This window comes from Myotis nattereri, assembly GCF_964212035.1.
Source record: "Myotis nattereri genome assembly, chromosome: 3".
Taxonomy (NCBI): domain Eukaryota; kingdom Metazoa; phylum Chordata; class Mammalia; order Chiroptera; family Vespertilionidae; genus Myotis; species Myotis nattereri.
Window position 1 is genome coordinate 115331995 of NC_138077.1, and position 23309 is coordinate 115355303.

A 23309-nucleotide genomic window follows, 5' to 3' on the forward strand; every position below is an offset into this window, starting at 1 on the left:
ACACACTCACACATGAAAGAGTATTGGGTACTGTCAGATGCATTTCTGTATCTCTTAAGATGATTGTGTGGTTTTTTATTTTGTTAATATGATGTGTTACATTAATTGACTTTCAGATGTTAAACCAACCTTGCATTCCTAGGATAACTGCTACTTGATCATTATATATAATTCTAGCTCTGTGAAATATGCCATTGTAATTTTTAATATATTTTTATTTCAGAGAGGAAGGGAGAGGGAGAAAGAGAGAGATAGAAACATCAATGATGAGAAAGAATCATTGATTGGCTGCCGCCTACATGCCCCACACTGGGGGTCTAGCCTGCAAGTGGGCATGTGCCCAAAACGGGAATTGAACCCTGACCTCCTGGTTCATAGGATGACACTCAACCACACCAGCCAGGCTGCCATTCGTATTTTAATAGGGATTATATTGAATCTGTAGATTGCTTTGGGTAGTATAGACATTTTAATGATGTTAATGCTTCCAATCCATGAACATGGTATACGCTTTCATGTGTTTGTATCTTCCTCTGTTTCTTTTTTCAATGTCCTATCATTTTCCAAGTACAGGTCTTTTACCTCCTTGGTTAAGTTTATTCCTAGGTATCTTATTTTGTTGTTGTTGTTGCAATGCTAAATGAGATTGCTTTTTTAGTTTCTCTTTCTGAGAGTTCATTATTGGTGTAGAAAAATGCCATCGATGTGAATTTTGATTTTGTATCCTGCTACATTGCCAAATTCATTTATTAAGTCTAGTAGTTTCCTGGTGGAGTCTTTAGAGTTTTCTATGTACAGTATGATGTCATCTGCGAGTAGTAACAGTTTTACTTTCTCCTTTCCAATTTGAATGCCTTTTTTCTCTTCTTGTCTGATTGCGGTGGCTAGGAATTCCAGTACTATGTTGAATAAGAGTGGTGAAAGCAGACATCCTTGTCTTGTTCCTATTCTTAAGGGAAACACTTTTGGGTTTTGCCCGTTGAGTATTATGTTGGCTGTAGGTTGTCATATATGGCCTTTATTATGTTGAGTATTGTCCCTCTATTCCCACTTTGCTGAGAGTTTTTATCAAAGAAGGGTGCTGGATTTTGTCTAATGCTTTTTCTGCATTTATTGATATGATCATGTGGTTTTTATCTTTCAATTTGTTTATATTATTTATCACATTTATTGATTTGTAAATATTGTACCAGCCTTGCATCCCTGGAATAAATCCCACTTGATCATGGTGTTTGATCTTTTGAATATATTGCTGGATCCAATTTGCTACTATTTTGCTGAGGACTTTAGCTTCTGTGTTCATCAGGGCTATTGGTCTGTAATTTTCTTTCTTTGTAGTATCTTTATCTGGGTTTGGAATTAGGTTAATGCTGGCTTTGTTAAAAGAGCTTGAAAGTGTTCCTTCCTCTTGAATTTTTGGCAATAGTTTGAGAATGATGGGTGTTAGTTCTTCTTTGAATGTTTGGTAAAATTCACCTGTAAATCCATCTGGTCTAGGACTTTTGTTTGCTGGAAGTTTTTAAATCGATACTTCGATTTCATCAGTTGTTATTGGCCTACTAAGGTATTCTGATTCTGCCTGCTTGAGTTTTGGAAGATTGTATTTTTCTAGGAATTTGTCCATTTCACCCAAGTTGTCTAGTTTGTTGGCATATAGTTGTTCACAGTATTTGCATACAATCCTTTCTGTTTCTCTGGTATTCGTGGTTATATTGCCTCTTTCATTTCTGATTTTATTTCTTTGGATCCTCTCTCTTTGTTTCTTGATGAGTCTGGTTAGGGGTTCTTCAATCTTTTTATCTTTTCAAAGAACCAGCTCTTGGAATTATTGATCTTTTGTACTGTTTTTGTTTGTTGTTTTAGTCTCTATATCATTTATTTCCACTCTGATCTTTATTACTTCCTTCCTTCTGCTTCCTCTGGGCTTTTCTTGCTATTCTCTTCCTAATTCATTTAGTCGTAGGAAGGTTAGGTAGTTTATTAGTCCTTTTTCTCGTTTCTTGAGGTAGGCCTGTAGTACTATGAACTTCCCTCTCAGTATTGCTTTTGCCCTGTCCCATAGGTTTTGGGTGATTGTGTGTTCATTTTCATTTGTTTCTAGGAAGTTTTTAATTTCTTTTTTGATCTCATTGTTGACCCATTTATCCTATAAAATAAAGAAGTAATATGCAAATTGACCATCACACCCTCACATAAGATGGCCACCCCCATGTCATCACAAGAAGGCTGGCAGGGGAGGGCAGTTGTGAGTGATCAGGCCAGCAGGGGAGGGCAGTTAGGGATGACCAGGCCTGCAGGGGAGGGCAGTTGGGGGTGACCGGGCCTGCAGGGGAGGGCAGTTGGGGGCAACCCGGCTGGCAGGGGAGGGCAGTTTGAGGCAATCAGGCCGGCAGGGGAGTGGTTAAGGGGTGATCAGGCTGGCAGGCAAAAGTGGTTAGGGGCAATCAGGCAGGCAGGCAGGCAGGTGAGCAGTTGGGAGCCAGCAGTCCCAGATTATGAGAGGGATGTCCAGCTGCTGGTTTAGGCTTAATCCCTGTGGAATCAGCCCTAAACCAGCAGTCGGACATCCCCTGAGGGGCCACAGATTGGAGAGGGTGCAGGCTGGGCTGAGGGACAGCCCCCCGTCCAGTGCACGAATTTCATGCACTGGGCCTCAACTTTTTATTAACATGCTATTTAGCCTCCATGTATCTGAGTGTGTTTGAGGTTTTTTGTTGTTGTAGTTGATTTCTAACTTCATGCCATTGTGATCCGCAAAGATGCTTGGTATATCAAGCTTCTTGAATTTGTATAGACTTGTTTTGTGCCCTAACATGTGGTCTATCTTTGAGAATATTCCATGTTCACTTGAGAAGACTGGATATTCTGTTGCATTGAGGTGAAATGTTCTATAAATATCTGTTAGATCTATCTGATCTAGTGTATCATTTAAGGCCTGTTTCCTTGTTAATTTTTTGTCTGGACGATCTATCCAGTGATGTCAGTGGGATATTAAAGTCCCTCACTATGACTGTATTGCTGTAAAACCCTTTCTTAAAGTCCATCAAAAATTTTTTAATGTACATGGGTGCTCCTATGTTGGATGCATATACGTTTACAAGGGCTATATTTTCTTGTTGAGTCATTACCTTTAGTGTAGTGTAGTGGCCTACTTTGTCTCTTGGTATGGCCTTTGTTTTGAAATCTACTTTGTCTGATATTAATATTGCTACTCTGGCTTTTTTTTCCTTCCCATTTGCATGGAATACATTTTTTCATCACTTCACTCTCAGTCTGTGTGTATCTTTTGTTCTGAGATGGCTCTCTTGTAGACAGCATATATATGGGTCATGTTTACTTATCCATTCAGTCACCCTATGTCTTTTGACTGGAGCATTTAATCTATTTACATTTAAGTTTACTATTGGTAGGTATTTTTTTATTGCTGTTTTTATTTTCTTTATGCTTGTGATCCCCTCTCTTTCTTTTTCTTCTTAACACGGTTTCTTTCTTTTTTTTTTAAATCTTTATTGTTAAGATTATTACAGATGTCCCTCTTTTTACCTCTCATAGCTCCCCTCCATCCAGTTCCCACCCCACCCCAGGTCCTCGCCACCCTATTGTCTGTGTCTATAGGTAATGCATACATGCATATAAGATCTTTGTCTAACCTCTTCTCACACCGCCCCCCAACCCCTTCGCTCTGAGAATCGTCAGTCTTTTCCATTTCCATACCCCTGGTTCTATTCCATTCACCAGTTTATTCTGTTCATCAGATTTTTTTATTCATTTGATTTTTGGACTCACTTGTTGATAGATATGTATTTGTTGTAACTTTGTTGTTCATAATTTTTATCTTTACCTTTTTCTTCTTCCTCCTCTTCTTAAAGAATACCCTTCAGCATTTCATATAATACTGGTTTGGTGGTGATGAACTCCTTTAGCTTCTTCGTGTCTGTGAAGCTCTTTATCTGACCTTCAATTCTAAATGATAGCTTTGCTGGGTAGAGTATTCTTGGTTGTAGGTTCTTGCTATTCATCACTTTGAATATTTCTTGCCACTCCCTTCTAGCCTGCATAGTTTCTGTTGAGAAATCAGCTGACAGTCATATGAGCACTCCCATGTAGGTAACTGTTTTTCTCTTGCTGCTTTTAAGATTCTCTCTTTGTCTTTTGCCCTTGTCATTTTAATTATGATGTGTCTTGGTGTGGTCCTCTTTGGATTCCTTTTGTTTGGGGTTCTCTGTACTTCCTGGACTTTTAAGTCTATTTCTTTCACCAGGTAGGGAAAGTTTTCTGTCATTATTTCTTCAAATAGGTTTTTAGTATTTTGCTCTCTCTTCTTCTGGCACCCCCATAATTCAGATGTTGGTATGCTTGAAGTTGTCCCAGAGGCTCCTTACACTATCTTGATATTTTTGAATATAGTTTATTGATTTTTTACAGAGAGGAAGGGGGAGGGATAGAGAGTTAGAAACATCGATGAGCGAGAAACATTGATCAGCTGCCTCCTGCACGTCCCCTACTGGGGATGTGCCTGCAGCAAGGTATATGCCCTTGACTGGAATCAAACCTGGGACCCTTGAGTCCGCAGGCCGATGCTCTATCCACTGAGCCAAACCAGTTAGGGCAATATTTTTGGATTCTTTTTGCTTTTCCATTTGGGTGTTTTTTGCTTCCTCATATTTCAAATCATTGATTTGATTCTCAGAATCCTCTAATCTACTGCTGAATCCCTGTATATTATTCTTTATTTCAGTCAGTGTGTGCTTAATGTCTGACTGGTCCTTTTCCTTTTTTTTTTTTTTTTTTTGGCATTCTCACTAAGATCCTTAAAAGTCTCACTAAATTCCTTGGAGGTTTCTAGAAGATTCTTGAGTAATTTTATAATTGTAGTTTTGAACTCTATATCCAGTAGTTTGCTTTCTTCCATTTCTTTCATTTGTGACATGTTTTTTTTGTCTCCACATTTTGGCTGCTTCCCTGTGTTTATTTCTATGTATTGGGTAGCTGCTAAGTCTCCTTGAGTTGATAGAGTGGCCTTGTGTAGTAGGTGTCCTATAGTGACTCAGCTTCCCCAATCGCCTGAGGTGGACACTCTTGGTGCACCTCTTTGTGGGCTGTGTGCACAGTCCTGTTGTAGTTGAGCCTTGATTGCTGTTGATAGCTCTGGGAGGAATTGATCTCCAGTCCAATTGGCTGTGAGGACCAGATGCGACTACAGTGGGAGAGCTGTTGTGCAGGAGACACCCTTATGGAGCAGGACTTGCTTCAGTGGGGCTTTGGTGCTCACTGAGTCTGCCCCTTGAGTGTCACTTATGGATGTGAATAGTTGTAATCTCGTATGGTCTCACACTGACCATTGGTACACTAGCTCTTGGATCTCCAAGGAGAGGCAAAGTCAGCCACTACCTGGAGCCACCCAGCAGGAGCTACAGAGAGATCTGCAGATTCCTCCTCTTTGTTTGGGGTTTGGAGGTGCCCAGATGAGGCCCAGATGTGAAGTAAGGCAGGCTGGTGCTGGTGCCATTTTTTGGGCCTTTTATTGATAGGTTTGCATCTCCCTGACCCAGCTGCATCTTGTTTAACAGTTTTTACCTGAGAAAGGATAGACCATTCATATGCAAAAGCCGCTGCCCACAGCTTGGGTGGGGTGTAAATGGGGTGAGGCGGGGTCTCAGGGACTCACTAGGGTGGAGCAAACAGAAATGGCTGCCAGTCAGCCCTGCACCAGGGAGGTCCCAGCACGGGAATAATGACCGCTGCGAGCACCTCCATCTGGAAGAAAGCCGCCCCCGTGTTCCTGCCCCAAGCCAGACAGTCCAGTTTCTCCCCATATGAGCTCACCTGGCACTGGAGCTCAGAGGAAGTGGGAGCTTGTAAATACAGTTCGTGGTGCCAGGCTTTTAAGAGGAGCAGCTTGGTCTCCAGCAGGCTGTGTGTCACTCAGCCCCAATCCACACCGATTTTTACAGTTTGTAGTTCTTACGGCCTATAGGGACTTCTTTCCCCAGCTCTGGGACCCTGGGCTGGGGGTCTGGTGTGGGGTTGGGACTCTGCTCCTCCAGGCAGCCTCCGCAGAGGCAATCTTCCTCCCGATTAAAAAAGCAGCACATGTGATGGTTTCAAGATAACGGCATAGGTAAACACCGGAAATTTCTGCCTCGCATAACCGCTTCAAAAATACAACTAAAAGACAAAACGGACATCATCCAGAACCACAGGAAGGCTGTCTGAGTGGAAATTCTACAACTAGAAGGAAAGAGAAAAGCACACTGAGACTCAGAGGAGGTGCGGAAGTAAAGTGCAGAGGTACGGAGGCGCAGGTGGCAAGGGCTGGCAACTGAGGACACCAGTGTCTTTTTCAACCGGGAGGGAGTCACAAGCTCCCGAAGGCTCTGAACTCCAGTTCCGGGCGAGTCTCTCAGGACCCAGACTCATACGGGGAGAAACAGAACTGCCTGGAAGCGGGTGGAACTCGAGGGCGGCTTTCTCTCAGAGGTGCTTGGAGCGATTACCGGGACACAGACCCTGGGCCTCCTAGGGCAGGACTGAGGATCAGCTATAGCTGTTTGCTCCACCCTGTTGATTCCCTGAGACCCCGCCCCACCAAAACTGTGTGCAGAGGCTTTTGCATATGAATGACCTGGCCCTTTTCGATCTAAAATTACCTAACAAACTGCAGCTGGGTCAGAGAAACCCAGAACATCCAAAAGAAGTCCCAAGGCCCCACAGCAGCTTGCATTGCTTCACAGCTGGGCTTCATCTGGGCACCCCCAAACTCCAAACAAGGAAGAGACATCTGCAGATCTCTTCATAGCTCCTGCTGGGTAGCCTCAGGCAGAGGCTAATTAACACCTCCTTAGAGATCCAAGAGCCAGTGTACCCAGTGGTCAGATTGGGACCATCCAATTACATCTTCAGATCCATAAGGGACACACTCAGGGGGCAGACTCAGTGAGCACCAAAGCCCCACTGAAGCAAGTCTTGCCCCATAAGGGTGTCTTCAGCACAGAAGTTCTCCCACTGTAGACACAGCTGATTGTCAGACAATTGGCCTGGACGTCAATTCCTCCCAGTGATACCTACAACAATCAAGGCTTAACTACAACAAGACTGTGCACACAGCCCACAAAGAAACAAAGAAACAGGTCACAAATGACAGAAATGGAGGAAAGCAAATGACTGGATATAGAGTTCAAAACCATGGTTATAAGGTTTTTCAAGTATTTTCTAGAAACCACAGATAAATTTAGTGAGACCCTCGAGGATATGAAAAAGGACCAACTAGAAATTAAGCATACACGGACTGAAATAAAGAATAATATACAGAGATCCAACAGCAGACAAGAGGATCCCAAGAATCAAGTCAAAGATTTGAAATACAAAGAAGCAAAAAATACCCAACCGGAAAAACAAAAAGAAAAAAGAATCCAAAAATATGAAGGTAGTGTAAGGAGCCTCTGTGACAACTTCAAGTGTACCAACATCCGAATTATGGGGGTGCCAGAAGAAGAGAGAGGGCAAGATATTGAAAACCTATTTGAAGAAATCATGACAGAAAATTTCCCTTACCTGGTGAAAGAAATAGACTTAAAAGTCCAGGAAGTACAGAGAACCCCAAACAAGAGGAATTCAAAGAGGACCACACCATGACACATCATAATTAAAATGCCGAGAGCAAAAGACAAAGAGAGAATCTTAAAAGCAGCAAGAGAAAAAATGTCAGTTACCTACAAGGGAGTACCCATACGACTGTCAGCTGATTTCTCAAGAAACTGTGCAGGCCAGAAGGGAGTGGCAAGAAATATTCAAAGTGATGAATGCCAAGAACCTACAACCAACATTACTTTATCCAGCAAAGCTATCATTCAGAATTGAAGGTCAGATAAAGAGCTTCACAGATAAGAAAAAGCTAAAGGAGTTCATCACCACCAAACCAGTATTATATGAAGTGCTGAAAGGTATCCTTTAAGAAGAGGAAGAAGAAGAAAAAGGTAAAGATAAAAAATTATGAACAACAAATACATATCTATCAACAAGTGAATCTAAAAATCAAGTGAATAAAAAATCTGACGAACAGAGTAAACTGGTGAATATAATAGAATCAGGGGCATAGAAAGGGAGTGGACTGACAATTCTTGGGGGGTAAAGGGGTTTTGGGTTGTGGGAAGAGACTGGACAAAAATCGTACACCTATGGATGAGAACAGTGGGGGGGGGGGGTAAGGGCAGAGGGTGCGTGGGAACTGGGTGGAGGGGAGCTATGGGGGGGAAAAAGAGGAACAACTGTAATAATCTGAACAATAAAGATTTATTAAAAAAAAAAAAAAGCAGCACATGTGAGTGCTAGTTCATCCCGTTCTGCACCTCTGCACCTCCTACCAGCCTCAATGTGCTTTCTTCTTTCTCTAGTTGTAGTACTTCCACTCAGCCAGCTTTCCCATGGTTCTGGATGATAGTTGTTTTGTATTTTAGTTGTAATTTTGATGTGGTTGTGGGAGGCAGCAAGTACAGGCATTTACCTATGCTGCCATCTTGGTTCGCCCCTTAAAGCAGTCCCTTTAACATTTCTTGCATTGCTGGTTTGCTGGTAATATACTCCTTTAGCCATTTTTTGTCTGGAAAGCTTTTTATTTCACCTTCAATTTTGAATGATAGCCTTGCTGGATACAGTAGTCTTGGATTTAGGCCCTTGCTTTTCTTTACTTTGAGTACTTCATACTTCATGCCAATCCCTTCTGGCCTGAAGTGTTTCTCTTGAGAAGTCAGCTGACATTCTAATGGGTACTCCTTTGTAATTTTTTTTTCTATCTCTCTCTTGCTGCATTTAAGGTTCTTTCTTGGTCTTTAACATTTGCCATTTTAATTATGATGTGTCTAAGTGTGTGTCTCTTTGGGTTCATGTTGTCCCAGAGCTCCCTTAAGCTATCTCCCTGCTTTCTAAATCTTTTTTCTATTTGCTGTTCTTATTGGGTATTTATTTCTACCTTGTCTTCCAGATCGCTGATTCAATCCTCTGCTTCATCCACTTTACTTTTAATCCCTTCCAGTGTGTTCTTGATATCAGATATATCATTCATCATTCCTGTCTTGTTCAGCATGAAAATGGAATCATGACCTATACTTCCCTTCTCATGCTGTTGTTTTCTTTATGCACTAAGTTTTCCTTAATCATATTTTTTAAAAAATATATTTTTATTGATTTCAGAGAGGAAGGGAAAGGGAGAGAGAATAGAAACATCAATGATGGGAGAAAAATCATTGATTGGCTGCCTCCTGCATGCCCCACACTGGGGATTGAGCCCACAACCTGGGTATGTGCCCTGACTGGGAATTGAACTGTGACCTCCTGGTTTCTAGGCCAATGCTCAACCACTGAGCCATGCTGGCCTTAAGCATCTTTATAACCATTGCTTTGAACTCTATGTCTGATAGGTTGCTTGCCTCCCTCTCATTTAGTTCTTTTTCTGGATATTCCTTTTCTCTCATTTGAGGGTTGTTTCTTTGTCTCCCCATTTACCTGTCTGCTTGTATTTGCTTCTATGTATAAGATAGAACTGCTATGCCTCCCTCCCAGTCTTTGTGGAATGACCTTATGTAGAAAGTGTCTTAAGGGGTCCAGTTGCATAGTCTCTTTGTTCACCTGAGCTGGATACTCTAGGAATGATCCTTATGTGTGCTGTTTGTGCTCTCCTGTTGTAATTGGGACTTGATTGTTGATGTCCCTTTTGTGGGAGGGATCTTTCCTCTCATTGGATGCCAGTGAGCTTCATCCCCAATGTCCTCGTTCCAGCTGTTATACAGGTGCTTTGGGTCTGCTATTTGTGGGGCTCGCTGGATTTTTCTCTGATGTTGTTGAATCTGGTCCCTTGATGTGTCTATCCTGTGCCTCATGGTAGCTGCTCAAGTGCAGGTATATGTGAGTCACTGTCCCTTTGTGGTCCTAGGCAACCTGATTGAGGTCTAAGAAGTTGAATCCTCTTGTAGTCCAGTGGTCAGGGACTTCTTAGCCCAGAGGCTGGATCTGTCTTGAGTCTCACACTTTATTGACCCTGTTTTGACCTGCACTTCCTTCCCCCATGGAGCTAGTCCTGCAGCTGTCAGCTGCAGTGTTTGGGGTCCCACTGGCTTTTGCCTCACTGAGCAGTGTCGGGTAGTGTCCGTGGTGGGGACCCAAACTGCTGTTTTTGACTAATTAGAGCAGGTGTCAGCTCTGGAAGTGGCAGAGTGTGGTGGATGGAGCCCTACACTGGGAGCTTAGGCGCCTGGATTCTCTCACCAGTGCTGCCCCTTCAGGGCTGTGCTCTCATTCTGTGCAAGCCTCCATTTCCCCATGTGTGCATTGAAGGTGTTGGACTAGAAACAACCCTTCCCAAATAGGTGAGGGTACATGGGTTTGCAGACTGCACCCCCCTCCCGCCTCCCCAGAATTTCCAAGTCTTCAGCTAAAAGTAAAACTAAGCAATCAGGCTGGAACACTCGGTTTCTTTATGGTACCTGAGTGCCTCAGCTAACTATGCCCATGGAACTTGATCTAATGAAGACAAGTTTGTTGGGTGATAGTCTGCACTAGATGTTAGGCTCAGTCCTGAGGATACAGTAGGGGATAAGACAGCCTGGAATGGGCTGACACAAACAAGGGTCTACACCAAGACTGAATTACAGAAGGTATAACTGCACTGGAAATGAGCAGAAGTGACAGGAACTTGGCCAGTATGGGGTCAGTGAGGACTTCCCTGAAAGGATGCTTAAAGAGGGACCTGAAACATGAGTGTGGCCAGCAGGTGAAGATGTGGGAGAAGAATCCCAAATCTTGACTTAGGAAAGACAGTGCAGACCTGAGGCCAGCAGGCAGGTGCTGGCCAGTTGAGGCACAAAGAGAACAGTGTGGCTACAGTGTGGTGGTGCTGGGGGACTGTGGTTTTCAGTGAAATTAGAGCCATGGGCAGAGGCCAGATTGTGTCAGGTTCTTACAGGATGTGTTAAGGATTTGGACTCACTCTCTGGGCAGACCTTGAAGGGTTTTAACCTAGGTGTGATATAATCATATTTGGTTGTCTCCTTTGGGTCTGAAACCTTATTTTTTCCCCCCACAGGTTCTTGATATTGAAATTCTAGCTTCACAAACACTAATGCTGTCAGTGTACACATTACCCCCGATGAATGTAATACAACAAAGTGAAGGCCACAAAGCCAGTGCAGACAGAGATGGCAGGCAGCCCACTGGGCTCACCACTGGCTCCAGAACTTACCTCCACCTTTCCAGCCTCCCAGACCACCCAGTTGAGATATGCACCTAACAAATCTGACAAGTTGCTACAAATCCATCTACAGAGAGAGTGATGAGGATGACGTTTGGGGAGAGGTTCTTTTGAGGTGGGATCCATGGAAGTGGTTAGAGATAGAAGAAGATTTAAGAAGGGGGCATCTTTGGCAGGCAATGAAAGACTGGAAAACAGTAACTCACATGTGTTCATTCAGTCAGTACTTTTTACGAGGTCTCTGATTCAAATGGAGCTGTGGTAGAAATGAATAGAGATGAATGAGACTCAAAGAGCTCACACTTACATGGAGGCCTCCAGGGTTTGTTCCCAGGTTCTGACTCTGAGTTCAGGCTGAGACATCTTGTGCCCTTCCAGTCCCTGACTTGCCAGATGCTTTTCTGTTACTGGAGCTGAAGGTGCAGGTTGCCTGGACAGGGAATATGGAATCCTAGGTTTGAATCCTCATTCCGCCTCCAAGTTGCAACTTCCATTTTCTTCTTTATAAAATGTACAAAGGAAATAAATGCTCTCTGAGATAATATCCCAGCACTAATATTTTACATTTCAAGCCCATCCCCTGGCTGGCAGTGGGAACTCATGATGAGGAGTGGGAAGGGCAACATTTGAGTTAGGATTTTCTCTGTTAACTACTTCCAGCCCTGCCCCAGAGGTCTCTGTGAGATGGTGTTCCATGGGGATGGCCTGCTGCTGTGAAAAGCTGTGACTGAGCCTGTCTCTGACCCTGCAGGTGTACCCTTTGTTCCCGGGCACGTCAACCATCATGATCCACGACTTGTGCCTCGCCTTCCCAGCCCCAGCGAAGGTTGATGTTTATGTTTCAGACATTCAGGAGCTGTACGTCCGAGTAGTAGACAAGGTCAGTGTCAGCTTCCTGATCTTCCCCTTCTCTGCTGATTCACAGAAACCAGGAAGATGCTGTGGTCATGGGAGATATTTTTTCTCACATTCTTTGCTTTTTCTCCTGGTTGCTATATCCCTCCTGGGTTGCTGTGAGCTGGCACTGTCTCTCATCTCTGCTCTTCTGTGCACATAGTGCAGAATGAGCTCTGAGTGTACTTCTTCAGCCCAGCGGACAACAATAAAGCTTGGCTGCAAATCCCCCTTGGAGCTGTCTCCACATCAGCCTGGACTAGGGATTCCTGTCCTGCAGCTGGTGCGGGTCACTAGCCAGCTGGGTGCACACCTTGTGGAACATGATATTTTCTCCCCACTATGTAGCTTTTGGAGTCTCAGGAATTTCATTGGCAATTGAATGAAGCTCACTAATGCCAAGTCTTTTGCAAAGTAAATACATAGTAGATATAGGCTTTTCTTTAATGTAAATAGGAAATGTTTATACTCCAAATACCTAAAGTAACTGTAGCTAGATTTACGGAGAGTTACTGTTGGTTCCTATTTTTCTGAGTGGAGAGAATGGTTAATTAAAAGGGAAGTGTTTGAGCAGCTTAGACAACTTAAAAAGCCAATATTCTCTTACACAGCCTCAAATATTCCTCCTATGGTCTCATTTTCGCTGGTGATTTGCTGACCAGATTTCACTTAGCGTTTCTGACTCCCATTTCCTAAAATTCTTACTGTATGTATTATATGCTGCCAGGTGTGAGATATTCAGTCATTATGCACTTATTGAACTACACTACATCGGCTGCCATTCTAAGCTGTGCCTTATCTAACTCGATGGTTAGTTCTTTAAGAGTGGGGAGTGTAATTTATGCATCTAAGTAACTGCTTGTATACAGCAGTTATTCTATTGATTTTCATTTGTTGATTGGCTCATGGTCTGGAGGTCAATCCAGGTGACCTGTCCCTAATTTCCAGGTCTGGGGGTTTGAGGTTGATGACATTTCTCAGAAGATCGTAGGTTGTTATAGGTGGTGGAGTTGGTCATTCCGAACCCCCTGAATCTGTTCCCTGTGATATAGGTGGAGATTGGGAAGACAGTCAAGGCGTATGTCCGTGTGCTGGACTTGCACAAGAAGCCTTTCCTGGCAAAATACTTTGCCTTCATGGACCTGAAGCTCCACGCAGCCTCCCAGATCGTCACATTGGTGTGAGTTCCCCAGGGTCAGGACAGCATCTCAGGGACGGTGCTGACAGGCCTGTCTGGGGGAGAAGTCCCAGCCCTTCCCTCTGTTCCAGCTCCCTTGACGAGGCCCTTGACAACTACACTGCCACGTTCCACATCCATGGTGTGGCCATTGGCCAGACCAGTCTCACTGCAGTTGTGACTGATAAAGCTGGACAGAGAATCAACTCAGCCCCACAACAGATTGAGGTAAAGTTGTTTCTCTTCATGCCACGTGGGGTCAGTCCAGCCCCTAGGGGGCACACGGGTGGAGAGGAGAGGACGTCCTTTCTGTGATAGGCCATTTTAGCATCTGTGCCCTACAGTGTGCCTTGATGACCAGCCTCAGGGAGCTGAGGGCAGCCCCAGAGGAAGGGCTGAGCTACGTTAACCTCCCTCTGGGACATGGGGGCATTGATGTTGCTCAGAGAAACGAAGCCCCTTATCACCCAGCAGGGTAATGGCAGGCACTCTAAGCTGCTCTAATGCCAGACAGAAGTTGTGGACAGCTGTGCGGATGCTCCTCTTGGCAATCAGTCTGAATGTTAGACGGGACCCTTAGAAGGGGCAAGCTTTCGGGATGGGAGTGCCTGGAGCAAGCAACTACTGGATAGGGAAGCACTGAGCTCCCCCCAGCATCATCTCAGCAAGTGGCTTGGGCTGTCATGTGGTGTTAGCTTTTGACCGGAGCCCCACAGTCACCAGGGACCTAGGCAGCCATGACCAAGAAGTCCTGCCCAACTTTATTCTTCTTCAGCAGCACTAGACTGTTTGGCTCCTGCTTGCATCTTCCAAGGGTCTCGGCCACACATGGGCTTGTGCGCTGTATGTTAATTAATCTGTGTCTGACACTGGTGGATGTGAACTGTGCCTCCACATGGAAGTGCACCTTTCTCCTGGTGGAATGGAGTTCATTTCTGCCTGTGAATAGCTCAGCCCTGAGACTAATCCTCACACACAAAGCAGCCTCTCAGCCACTGGCTCTTTTGCTCACCCTTAAGCTCTCCTCTTGCCAGGTGGGGGCTGGGGAACAAGAGGAAGATGTGGGGCTTTGCCTTGCTGCAGAGATGGGGCATCCTCCTCCCTACCCCTGGGCCCACTTTCTGAGAAGTTTTGAGGGCATTGAAATAGAGGTAATTTGTCAATAGGAATTTAGAGAAATTTGGGAAAGAGGCAAATTTCCAAAGATGAGTTGGGGAAATCTGAAAGGCAGTGGATTTGAAACTGACACGGAGCGAATCTCCCAGACCACAGGACCCACCTGATCCTACAGGTCTGGGCTGGAAAATGCATCTCTAATGGTTCCCAGGAGACCTTCACAAGCAGTAGGACATGCCCCCAACCACAGAGTCTTGGGCCCGTGGGTGGGATGAGAGCCTATGGGAGCTACTCAGGCTCCCCCAGAGTTGGCACAGGACCCCAAGGCTCTCCCAGGTACCCCTTCACAGAGGAGTGATTTCCACGCACCATGTTCCCTTCTCCCTGAAAATGGTGAGTGAATTATGCCCAACAGCATGAGCTTGGAATGCAACGGTCCCCTCTTTCTCTTTTGTCTCCACACCCAGGTCTTTCCCCCATTTAGGCTGATACCCAGGAAGATGACGCTGATTATTGGGGCCATGATGCAGGTATGAGCCAAAGGCCACATCCTTATGCCACCCACATCCACGGCCAGGCACCAGCAGGCAGTAGCCACACACCCTGCCTGGGCTCCAGGTGTGCCCACCTGCCGTGGGCATCGACAGGCTGAGATGGAGTGCTCTGGGATGTTAGCACTCTCATCCTCTGAAGACAAGGTGTGGTTGCCGGGAGGATAGGGGTTGACGGCACTGCTGTTTCTCCCCATTCCAGATCACCTCTGAGGGAGGCCCCCAGCCTCAGTCCAACATCCTCTTCTCCATCAGCAACGAGAGCCTGGCAGTGGTGAACTGCGCTGGGCTGGTGCGGGGACTCGCCGTTGGCAATGGCACCGTGTCCGGGGTCGTCCAGGCCGTGGATGCTGAGACCGGAAAGCTCGTCATCGTGTCTCAGGTAACAGGCCTGGGCTCCATCAGAGATGGGTGCTTTCTGAGTCCGCACTCTCACGATGGGGTGTACTGCCCCCTAGCAGCTGCAGGGTGGTCATCTGTGAAGGGGAGGCAGCTCTGGTTACTGGGTTTGGGCTCTGCTCCCAAGGACCATCCCTCTCTGAGGGTCTTGCTTCTGCCTTCTGAGGCTATAATCCCTGTCTGTCACCTAGATCAGCCCTGCCAACTTGAGGCACCTGGATTCTTCTCCAGACTGAGTTCCTAACTTCTTTTTAAGGAACAGGGTCTCCAGCCCCTGCCCTGGGGATGGTGCCAGCCATGGTGACAGACTCTGCCCAGACCACTGTGCACCCCTCCTGTAGCCTCAGCACCTGGCAGTTGTGCCCCTCTCCCTGTTTCTAGGTGAGGGGCTAGCGAACCTGCTAGAGGTGCCGGTGACTACACTGCAGTTCTAGGACTGACCTGGGCCTGCCGACAGCAGAGCTCTCGGTCCCTTTGTTCCTTCATTTCAAGCAGGGCTGGGATGTTCCGAGGGAAGAGAAAGGGTGCTGTTGGCTCTCTCACACGTTGTGGATTACAGTGTGAGTTTTCAAAGGTGTGCGTTGGCTTGGCTTAAAAGCATAAATAATAGACACCAACAGTATTTTGGGCCTGGATTTGTATTTCCAGGAGAAACAAAACTGGAATCTTCTACTAATATCTTTGGCTCCTCTAGACGCTGTCTTTCAAGCCTCTTTGCTGAGTGGGGACATTTCCTGGTTGCTTTTCTGGGTCAACATGATGCTGGAAAGCCTAGCTAGGGGAGGCCTCTCCTTGGGAGAGCCCCACTGCTCCATGTCGGTGGGACTGACTCCAAGCACATGAAAGTTGGTGTCCCCAAATCTGTTGACTTACCTTCTTTCCAGGGGGGGTGGGTACCTCTTTGGGCCCCTGGAAAGGAGATGGGAGATCATTTCCACCTCCTGAGAAGGGCTCAGATCACTTGGAATCTCCCTAATACTTTTGCCTGCAGTGACCTACAGAGCATCTCAAGGGGAGGCTGCTTCATGCTTATGGCTGTGATGGAAAGCCGGGCTTAAGGAGAGCATTTTGTTTTGTGTAATGTTTCAAAGCCCAGTCATCCTGTTCCTTGCTGGAACTGGGACCCTGGAAGAAAGGAGCTGGGGCACGTGCTGCCCGGGGAGGGAGGCTGATGCACCGTCCTCCCCCAGGCTGACTCTGAGCTGACGCTGAGTTCACTGATTTACTCCTTTCTCCAGCAGTTTCAGTGTCTTCCATGTACCCCAGTTAAACTGTGCAGTCCTTTTGAATCGTGGAGGTGGACACTGGTTCTGCCTGTCAATTTGCTAAAGATCAGAAAGTGTTGGGAATGTAAAAGTCCACCTTGTGGCACATCATGTTTTAGATAGGTGTCTTGGAGGATAAATTAAGGAACAAGGAGGCTCTGCCCTTGTTTTCTCTCTAGAGAGAGTATTGCCATAGAAACTGGCCTACTTTTCCCCTCTTGGGGCCCCAAGTGGCTGAAATGGCAGCTGACTAGAAATTTGGCCAAAGGGACACATAGCCATGCATTTCCCTCCTGGCTATCTCTGCTCTTTGTGGTCTAACCTTGCTGGGCCACCCCTCTTTCTGTGTCTCCATCTGGCAGGTTGGAGACGGGGGCTGCTGGGAGAAGACCCTAATGCCCCTTGACAGAGGGAGAGGCTATACAAGCCCAGGCAGGTGCGAGCTCAGCCTGAGGCTCGTGTGTCCCCGAAGGGATTGTGATTCTGGTCTGAAGCTTCCAGTTCTCTCTGTCCAAGAATCAACACCCAAGGTCAAGGGGTGGACCAGGACTGGCAGGAGGAGACCAAGTAATGAGAACGTTAAAGGAAAGGAAGGGAATAAGGGCTTATTGAGGACCTACTATGTGCCAGGCATTAGCCCAGATCACGAGATACAGGAGATGGGCTCAGTGCAAGGGCTTAAGGGTCTTACTAACAATACTCAGCATGAGTCAAGAGTACTATGAAGAAGCCAATCAAATTCGGCTAGGTTTATAGGAGAATAAAGTTCAGAATGAAGGAAGATGTAAAATCTGCTCTAATCAGACTCTGCCTGGCTCCTGCATTTGTCCATCTACTGTGCTCAGCCAGAGAGCAACAGGCTGGATTTGGGGTTGGGAGTTGGGAGGGTCTGGAGACCTGTACTTCCCAGCCTAGAGAAGAACAGCCCCCAGTCACTGCCCCCAGTCTCTGCAGTGCTGACCTGGAGCACCTGGGTCCGACAGATCTGTAGGCTCAGAGAGCCAGGCGGGGGCCCGGCCCTCCCCCAGGGAGTGGGAGAGGCAGTGACCAGGTCCGTGTGAGGTGAGCCACCCACAAAGCTAAGCCACCTCTGGAAGAGAAGCATTGGGCTAGACATTCTGTGGTTGCCTCGGAGGAAGCAGGGGTCCCTTCCCGAAACCACTGTTGCTGCCACAGTCCCATCCTCAGCCCATTTGAGCTCCAGAACTCTTTCCCCAGGACCTCGTGGAAGTGGAGGTGCAGCTCCTGCAGGCAGTGAGGATCCGAGCCCCCATCACTCGGATGAGGACAGGGACCCAGGTGAGGTGGCCCCCTCTCCAGCCCCTCCTCTCTGTGCTGTCTGAGCAGCCTCTGGCAGGTTTGGGGCTCTGAATTCTGGTTCAGGATGAGCTCAGGGGAGCCACTGCTGGGAGCAAGGGCCCTGCAAGATGAAGAGAGGAGAGCATAGGCAGGGACCCAGGCGGGGTGTGATGGCTGCTGGGGACTGCAGGTCCTGAGAGGTCTAGGGTCATTTCAGGCATGGAGTCTCTCAGCCAAGGTGAAATACAGCCCACAGGTCAAAAAGGATGGGTGGGGAGGTGCTTTTCTATCACACCTTCCTAACCTGTGCAGCCCCCATCTCTGGTGAGGGCAGAGTCGAGGCAGGTCATGTTGCACAAAGGAGACACGAACGTCCCTGGTCAATGGAGAGGCAGATGGGGCAGTGCCCAGAGCTTCCAGGGGTGCTCCTGGCAGTGGACTCTGCTGATCACAGGCCTGGTATTTCCCCCACAGATGCCTGTTTACATTACTGGAATCACTAACAACCAGAACCCTTTCTCCTTTGGTAATGCTGTGCCAGGCCTGACCTTCCACTGGTCGGTCACCAAGAGGGACATTCTAGACATCCGGGGGCGGCACCACGAGGTAAGCATCTGCCCAGAGCCTCCCCTCCATCCCAGGCCAGTCCTAGCCCTTTTCTGCTCTCTGTCTTGAGGCTTATCAGGACACTGCCCAAACACTGCCACCATTCTCTCTCCTCCGATGTGTGTCCTCGACTCTCAGTCCTGTGTCTGGGAATACGGTCTCCCAGCGATCCTTCCCATAGTGCTCAAGGACTGTGTGCAGCCCTTTTCACTTGAGGCTCATTCTTGCTAACCACTATAGAGGAGTTTATGGCTAAGCTACTAACAGAAGGCAACAAAAATTACAGCCTTGTGGGGGCATCAAAAAAGTCCTAGAATGTCATAGGGTTGCTAAACTGTAACTTCTACCCACTTTCTGAGATGATGCTGGAAGCCCTGGGGTTTTCTTCTGGTCTATCCCAACGGCTCTCCAGTGGGGGGGGGGGGCTCTGCCCTCCTCAGATCTCAGAGCTGGCAAGTGTTGGAAATTACTTACTTAAACCTCTCTTTGTGTTAACTGGAACTCATACCTGGGAAGGGACTCACCTAGGGTTGCCCAGTGAGCCAGTGGGGAGAAGGAACTGGGTGCCAGGCCTGGTGACTCCAGGCTGCCACCCCAGTTAGGCCTTGGGTGTACAGGACCCGAGTGGGAGGTGGTTCTGGGATAGTCCTTCTTGTCTTATCCGTGAATAGTGATGGGGGGGCGGGGGGCTGTGATGGGGAGGAGCCAGGCCCAGGGATGAAGTTTCCTAGGGGCTGCCAAAAGCTCATCTAGTATAGGGCAATTTCTTCCCCAGGCCACCCAGGAGGGCCAGGGTTCTGTCCCCAGTGCCAGCACTTCCCCAGGCAGTTTCCTTGGTATGTGGGCAGTGACTTCTTCATAGACATCATAACAGAGAGTTCTGCAGGGAAGCACTGCCAAGCCTGGAGACCCTCTCGGTCAGTGGTCGGCAAACTGCGGCTCGGCCAACCGCGGCTCTGCAAACCGCGGCTTGCGAGCCACGTGCAGCTCTTTGGCTCCTTGAGTGTGGCTCTTCCACACAATATCAGCTTTTCCACAAAATACCGACTTCTGCACATGGGCCATGAAGTTTCAATCGCACTGTACGGTGCGCCCGCACGTGGTATTTTGTGGAAGAGCCACACTCAAGGGGCCAAAGAGCCGCATGTGGCTCACGAGCCGCGGTTTGCCGACCATGGCTCTAGGTGATTCATAACCACCTCCACACACTAAAGGCTCTGAGAAGTCCTGCGTGGAAATGCTGGCTATGGTGGGTTGACCCAGCGTTTTCTGCATTCACCCATGAATGAACACGGTGACTCAGTATGGGGCACTCCGCTCGCCCTGGGTGACTGCAGTCTGCGCACTTGGGGTCAGCAGGCCTGACCAGGGCAGGAAGGCAGCAGCCTTTGAGAACAGTCTGGGGCTCTCCCTGGCTCCGCCCTTTGGGGGTGCTGGGGCCCCAGGGCTCTCCCTGAAAACATATTTGGTGTCTGTCCCAGGCGTCACTCCAGCTCCCGTCGCAGTACAACTTTGCCATGACCGTGCACGGCCGGGTAAGAGGCCGGACCGGGCTGAGGGTGGTGGTCAAGGCTCTGGACCCCACAGCTGGGCAGCTGCATGGCCTCGCCAAAGAACTCTCTGATGAGATCCAAATCCAGGTAAAGGCCAGGTGGGCAGGAAGCACATGTGAGAGGGAGATAAGTGCCAGCCCAGTGCCCTTGTCCTCAGGGGCCATGAAGGTACATGTCAGCCCTTCCACTGCCACAGGCAGGCCCTACCCCAAGCAGTTCTCAGTCTGCTGGGGTCGGGGTCAGGGTGTATGAGCTACTCTGGGAGCTCAGAGACGTGGCTGCCGAGAGCTTCTCAGAGGAATGCATTTCAGGGGGGAGGAACCAGCTGGCGGCCGGGCAGATGGACGGCACGGGCAGGGTGGGAGGAACCGGCTGGTGGCCGGGCAGATGGACCGGCATGGGCAAAGGCCTGGGGGTCTGAAATAGCTTGATGTGTTCCCAAAATAGAAAGTCATTCTGACTTTCATGGGAGGAAAAGGCTGGAAAATAGTCTGAGTCGGGCATTAACATATTGTCTGAATTTATTTTACAAACACTCTTAGAGGACCTGACTGCTAGACATGTTTCCTGTTTCCCAGAACTCCCGTAGGCCTGAGGGCAAGAGCTGCCTTGACAATAAGCCTAGGGCCCCATGGGGGTGGGGAGACGGCGGGGAGCGGCCCTTCCAGCTCCCAGTAAGTGGGTGGTGGGCCCTGTGGGTGGCCTGGGAGATGGTGTAGCCCATCACTTCACAGATGAGCCCCCACCTCAGAGGGAGGTGGTCTGCTCACAGCCCTCGAGGGTACACAACCTATTCAGGAGCCGAGACCAGAGCCCTCCTCCCACCCAGGCTCAGCCTGCACATCTCTCCAACCCACCCTCCTGCCTCCTCTGCCCTTCTGGGCCCCTCTGTCAAACTGGAGAGTTGATGCTCTGAAGAGCATTTTTAGCTTTAAGGACCCTCTTCTGCTGATCTGGGGCTCAGCAACCCCTGGGTCCTCCTAAATTACAAGGAAAAACTGAAAGCACCCCTAACTATTAAGAGAAAAGAAATGGGTTCAAGCCCCCTCTTCAAGAAGAAGTGAACCATCTCTAACCTGGGCACATACCCCAGTAGGGGTGAAGAAGCGGTTTTTCCAAGAAGGAAATGCCTGTTTGCCAGCCCCTCTCAACTTGGCTCACATGAGCATTGTACACAGACACTGACACACACATATGTGCACAGACACAGACATACAGACAAGAACTATGTGCACAGAAACACAGATACATGCAGATACGTAAACACATGAGTACATGTTCCTTTTGGTTAAAATAGAATGAAGTTCTAGCACCTGTCATGGGATTAAAGATGGGCTTTGCAGCTTCCAGTCTCTCTCAGACTTGGTTTCCCCCATTGACAGTGGATGGAGTTTTGAGTGCATCAGAAACTTAGAGAAGCTGGATCCAGCCCACAGATGTGTTTTATTTGGCTCAGCGCTTTGAAACAATTTTTTCTTTGTTGCCAACATTTAAAAATAAGATTTTGTATAAAAATCCAATATGCAGCTCATCCTGAAGACATGCATTTGCCATATGGCAAAATCAGCAGGAGATGAGAAGCAGCCACCCTTTAACAGCACTATGCTCTCCAGTTTGCCACAGGCCCCCCCATCACTCCCTGTTGTATCCTTGACAGTGAGGCTGAGTCAGTGCCACTGGCCATGCATGTTCCTTTTTGCACATACATCCTGGTGCACACACACCCCTCCCTCAACAGCACCCCCGGGGACTGAGGTAGAGCATGCCCCTGGCTCTGTAAAGCAGCTCCCATCAGGGTGCCCAGCATGCACCTGCCTGTTTCCCTCATCCCACCTCTGGTGTCTCCTAGCGGTCAGCCCTCACCAGTGCATCACCAGCTAGACAGATGCTTGCTGGCAGCAGTTTCTCATCTGTGCGCCACACTCGGCTCTCCCTGCTGAGAGAGCAGGAGATACGAGACATGATTCTGGTATATCACATGAAATAAAATGTGCCTCTGTTTTAGGTATTTGAAAAGCTGATGCTGCTGAACCCAGAAATAGAAGCAGAACAAATACTAATGTCACCCAACTCATTTATAAAGCTTCAGACAAACAGGTACACAACTGGTTTTTAGCAAGGTCATGAATCTGTGCTTGGTCCAGTAACTCGTTTATCAAAGTTGTCAACAGCTGTGGCTGCCTCAGGTACACTGGGCATCTTTCTTGGCATTGCCTTTAAAATGGGTGTGGCCTCACATTTCTCCTCTCTGTGTGGACATCCCCATTCTTCCTCATCACTTAGACCTGCAGGCCCTCTTCTCCTCATTGTGGCCTAAAAACTGTTTAATGTCTGCTGGTGAAATCCAGTACTTCAAAGGGGGAAAAGCACCAACTTGTAAGTGTTAAATTTTCCAAATCCTGTGTATCTTCAAGACTTGCCACTCAAAGTATAGTCCACAGACCTACATGGCATCAACTGGGAGCATGTGAAAATGCAAATCTCGGGTCCTAGTGAGTTCAATTCCCAGTCAAGGGCACGTATCTAGGTTGCAGGTTCGATCCCTGTTTCAGATTGGGGCATGTGCTGGAGGCAGCCAATCAGTGTTTCTCTCTCTCTCTCTCTCTCTCTCTCTCTCTCTCTCTCTCTCTCTCTCCCCCCCCCCCTTTCCCTCTCCTCTTCCTTCCTCCCTTCCTTCAACTCTCTCTCTAAAAAAATCAGTGGGGTGGGCCAGTCTGGTTCAGTGGTTGAGTGTTGACCTATGAACCAGGAGGTGAGGGTTTGATTCCTGGTCAGGGTACATGCCCAGGTTGTGGGCTTATCCGCAGTAGAGGGCATGCAGGAGGCAATCAATTAGTGATTCGCTCTCATCATTGATGTTCCTATCTCTCCCTCTCCCTTCCTCTCTGAAATAAATAAATAAAATATTTTTTTAAAATCAATGGAGGGGAAAAAAGAAGAAAATGCAAATCTTGGGCACCACCCCAGACCTGCACTTTAACAGGATCTTCTGGTGATGGGAATATACATTAATGTTTGAGAAACACCTTTTAATTCATTCTGCAGACATAGTTCCTACCGTGCATTCCAAGTGGATGCCTTTGGCAGCCATGACTTGCATTGGAATGCTGTTGCAAGATAGGGGGCAGTGAGGACCATAGGAGCACTTACATGTTCCATGAAACACATACACATGGTATTCATTTAACCAGATTTTCTAAATGTTAA

General features: G+C 47.6%; 1 protein-coding gene across 1 annotated transcript in view; it reads left to right on the forward strand.

The window, feature by feature from the left end:
* The window catches only part of NUP210 (nucleoporin 210), a 128354-nt gene that overhangs the window by 87165 nt on the left and 17880 nt on the right, over positions 1 to 23309 (forward strand). The window contains exons 21-29 of the mRNA XM_081086167.1: positions 11994 to 12122; positions 13189 to 13316; positions 13406 to 13541; positions 14897 to 14959; positions 15183 to 15362; positions 17863 to 17943; positions 18418 to 18549; positions 20031 to 20189; positions 22108 to 22199. Of these exons, the coding sequence (XP_080942293.1) occupies positions 11994 to 12122; positions 13189 to 13316; positions 13406 to 13541; positions 14897 to 14959; positions 15183 to 15362; positions 17863 to 17943; positions 18418 to 18549; positions 20031 to 20189; positions 22108 to 22199 (1100 nt within the window). The remainder of the gene's footprint in view (positions 1 to 11993; positions 12123 to 13188; positions 13317 to 13405; positions 13542 to 14896; positions 14960 to 15182; positions 15363 to 17862; positions 17944 to 18417; positions 18550 to 20030; positions 20190 to 22107; positions 22200 to 23309) is intronic.